Source organism: Etheostoma cragini, chromosome 14 (genome assembly GCF_013103735.1).
Source record: "Etheostoma cragini isolate CJK2018 chromosome 14, CSU_Ecrag_1.0, whole genome shotgun sequence".
Classification (NCBI taxonomy): Eukaryota; Metazoa; Chordata; class Actinopteri; order Perciformes; family Percidae; genus Etheostoma; species Etheostoma cragini.
Genome location: NC_048420.1, coordinates 23551747 through 23555440, shown reverse-complemented (window position 1 = coordinate 23555440; position 3694 = coordinate 23551747). Strand labels below are relative to the sequence as shown.

General features: G+C 43.9%; 1 protein-coding gene across 1 annotated transcript in view; it reads left to right on the top strand.

The window, feature by feature from the left end:
* Positions 1 to 3694, top strand: part of LOC117957203 (glutamate receptor ionotropic, kainate 5-like) — an 86495-nt gene that overhangs the window by 34530 nt on the left and 48271 nt on the right. Inside the window, exon 8 of the mRNA XM_034892800.1 lies at positions 3167 to 3328. Coding sequence (XP_034748691.1) covers positions 3167 to 3328 — 162 coding nt within the window. The remainder of the gene's footprint in view (positions 1 to 3166; positions 3329 to 3694) is intronic.

The following is a 3694-nucleotide window of genomic DNA, read 5'->3' as shown; positions in this document are numbered from 1 at the left end:
CCTGCTATGATCTCGACCTGGGACCTGCTATGATCTCGACCTGGGACCTGCTATGGTCTCGACCTGGGACCTGCTATGGTCTCGACCTGGGACCTGCTATGATAAACACCGTTCTAGGCAACTGTTTCTGTCCGGCTCCACGTCATCTATCCTTCAAGGAAACGTTGTGGAGTCATAACAAACCCGGTGGTCTCCCATCAATGAGACACACACCGATGACAGATACAGAAGTCATGTACTCTGAGAGGCATTGGAGATCTTATTATGAATAATTAGTATGAAAATCATTGGTTAAATGTAATTTTACCATTACCATTTACCACAAAACTCACACAACTCTGAGCCAGAAGCTGCCTCGTGCTTTGAACCAACCTTGTCGGTTGTAACCAGACAATGGCGTCTCTCTCTGAAACGGACGTCCTGTCTGGACCGCAGTCCCAGCAGCGCCGCGTCCTTCCGGGACACTGTGTGTCGAAGTGTCTTCTTCCCTCGGCAGCGCTGACTCCTCCAGCCAACTGGTCTTTGTCCCGGCTGGCAGGCCTTGCCGTCTGACTGTGTTCTTGGCTCCAGCTGAAATTGGTTTGGCAACCGGCAACCCAACCGGCGGCAACAACAACGGCAACAACAACAAAAGCAGCAGCAGCAGCTGCACCTTCCCGCCAGGCCGGGATGGGGGGGGGGAAAGGAATTAACCTCGCACACGGGTTAGCAGTTGTGTTAAACAGCTGGACAGAACAGGTTCCAGGGTCTGAGTACTTCCTGGGCCTCGGACTGAACCCCCCGCCCCCCCTCGCCCCCCCTCCGTCCATCCTGCCTTACCACATACCCTCCACAGACAGTTTCTGCAGACAGGATAGATTCTGTGTCAGAATATTTTTAACTTGCTTACGACGCAGCCAAATGATGCAGGGGGTCTGACTCGAAGGGCCACACTGGGGAAAGAGAATCACATCAAGGGTCCAGACATGTAGAGTTTATTGTGATGAAATAACATATTTGTGACTGTATTGTTACACGTCTCATGTAGTTTTTTGTTTTTCACACAGCTGAATCACACTCACACACACACACACACCTGTTTCACAGGCTGATTATGCAAAGTCTCAGCGTACGCAAAGCTGCCAAATTTGGTCATGTGATTATAGTTTGCAACCAGTTTCCTGTCTTTTTGCATTGGCACACATAAATGTTTTGTGAAGTAAATTAAAGGTAAAAATCTCTTATTTACCCGGAAAAACAAGATAGAATAAACGGGGATATCTTTATCCCATGAAGATAAAGGTCATCTTTTGTTTGCAGAGGTCATCTTTTGTTTGCAGAGGTCATCTTTTCAGTTTTTTTTTTTTATTCCAGTACTTTGTGGTGATGTCTGAAGTTCTGCCATTTTTTTTTTTGAAATAAAAGCCGTGGTCACCTTGTTTCAAGCCATTCCACACACAGAAATATAAAAGGATCTAACTGGAACCAAAAATGGTTCTTTGGAGTGACACCATAGGGAACCATTTTCAGTTCCCCGGAGAACCTTTTAACAAAAGGTTAATACTTAATTTCAGTCACAAAGGTTAATACTTTGAGTATTTTTAAGCTGAAAATGAGAAGCTTTGAGTTGGACTCCCTCACATGTCAATGTTTTAATTGAGATTTCATTGTAAGTGCATATTTGGTTTTCATGTGTGTGTCTTTGTGCGTATGTAATGATGTGATGTAATTTTGATGCCTATCTTGGCCAGGTCTCCCTTGCAAAAGAGATTTTTAATCTCAATGGGTATTACCTGGTTAAATAAAGGATAAATAAATTTAAAAAAATAAACAAGAGGTTCTTTAAACCTCGTCTGGTATTTGGGTCAAATTGACTCATTTCAAATTTTTACAAGAAGAAGAATTATACAAGTTACATGTTTTCTACCTGAAAATCAACGGCCTTACCTTATTTTCGGTGATTAATATGTATTCCTGACTATGATTCTGAACATTATTCTGGATATGACACTTATGTTGTTTCCATAGTGGATATTTAACATTAATTATAACCTAATGTCAAAAAACAAACCCCACTTCCATGTTTAAGTGTGTTCTAGTAGAGACTGATGCATTCCCTAAACACATATGTTATCTCAATTGTTTGAAATTGAGATAAAGACAATATTTGTTAATGGATCATGAAGTAAAATATTATTATTATAGAATTGTTTTTAAAACCCCAAATAAGTCACGGGTCAATTTCACCTGAGAGGGTCCCGAAATTGAAGAAAATAATAATTAACAAAGGGTTAAATAACCATTTTGTTAAAAGCTTCTCTGAAGAACTCGGGTCTCAAAGGACCATCACAAAATGGTTCTTGGAGGCACTGTTAATGGTGAAAACCAATAAGAAATTGGTTCTTTAAGGAACCATTTTCACGAAAGTTCTTTGTGGAGCCGACTGGTTCGATAAAGAACCTCTAATAAATGGGTCTTCAGATTAAATGGTTCTTTTTTAATTTTAAATCACCTTGTTTCAAGCCATCCTAGCGTGGTGTAGAGAGCTGCAGGAAGACTCAGCTCCATATGGGCCAGTTCTCATCAATATTCAACTAGCTAAGCTGCTTGACTCTGATTGGCTAGCTGCTAGCCAATGACAGCCTGGCTATCCGCATCCTTTACCCAGCTCATGAATATTAATGAGCTAAGGCAGCGGGACGTCAGACTGACCATCTGTTGTGATTGGTCTGATTTCTCCTTCTCCTCTTATTTCTTTCCAGTGGCTAGAGCTGTCCATCTTCACATTCACCACATAACACACACACACACACACACACACACACACACACACACACACACACACAGACTATTTGAAGTTCTTTGAAAGTCCCCAGTGTTTGATGTCCATCTTTATTATTTTTTCTTAAAACCATATCTTCCCTCTCTCTGCATGCCTGCTCTGAATGTAAAAAAACATGCAATCAAGCCCTTCATTTGTTCCTGTCTTCCTCTTCCTGCTGCTTTTCTTTCATCTTTTCGCTCGTCCCGGGGTTTCCTTCCCCCTGTGATCTTCGATAGCTGTTTCTTTGCATCTCACAACGCCTGCCTTTTCAACAAATCACTAGCACAAGACGGACAGAAGACGTAACTGTCTCTCATCCCTCTCTTCCTGCGTGTGTATGTGTGTGTGTGTGTGTGTCTTTAGGACTTCCCTCTGCTGCGATTGGACGACGTGGTGGGTGACCAGTCCAACATTTTGGGCTTCTCCATGCTGAACAGCAGTCACCCCTTCTACCTGGAGTTCATCCGGAGCCTCAACCTGTCCTGGAGGGAAGGCTGCAACGTGACCCCGTACCCAGGACCAGCGGTGAGGGACACTCAAGAGACCGTCTTACCCCTGGGAAATACAGAAGCTACATCTATGTTTCATTTTAGGGGGTCTAACATCGGCGCAGGTGGCGCCCTCTGGCGGCCGTAGTGGTTATGACAGGTGCAGAGGAGGAAAGAATGTGATGAACTGTAAGGGCACCAAAGTTCCACTTAAGGCAGGAAGGAAGGAAGGAAGGAAGGCAGGAAGGAAGACAGAAAGGCAGGAAGGAAGGAAGGAAGGAAGGAAGGAAGGCAGGAAGGAAGACAGAAAGGCAGGAAGGAAGGCAGGAAGGCAGGAAGCAAGGCAGGAAGGAAGACAGAAATGCAGGAAGGCAGGAAGGCAGGAAGCAAGGCAGGAAGGAAG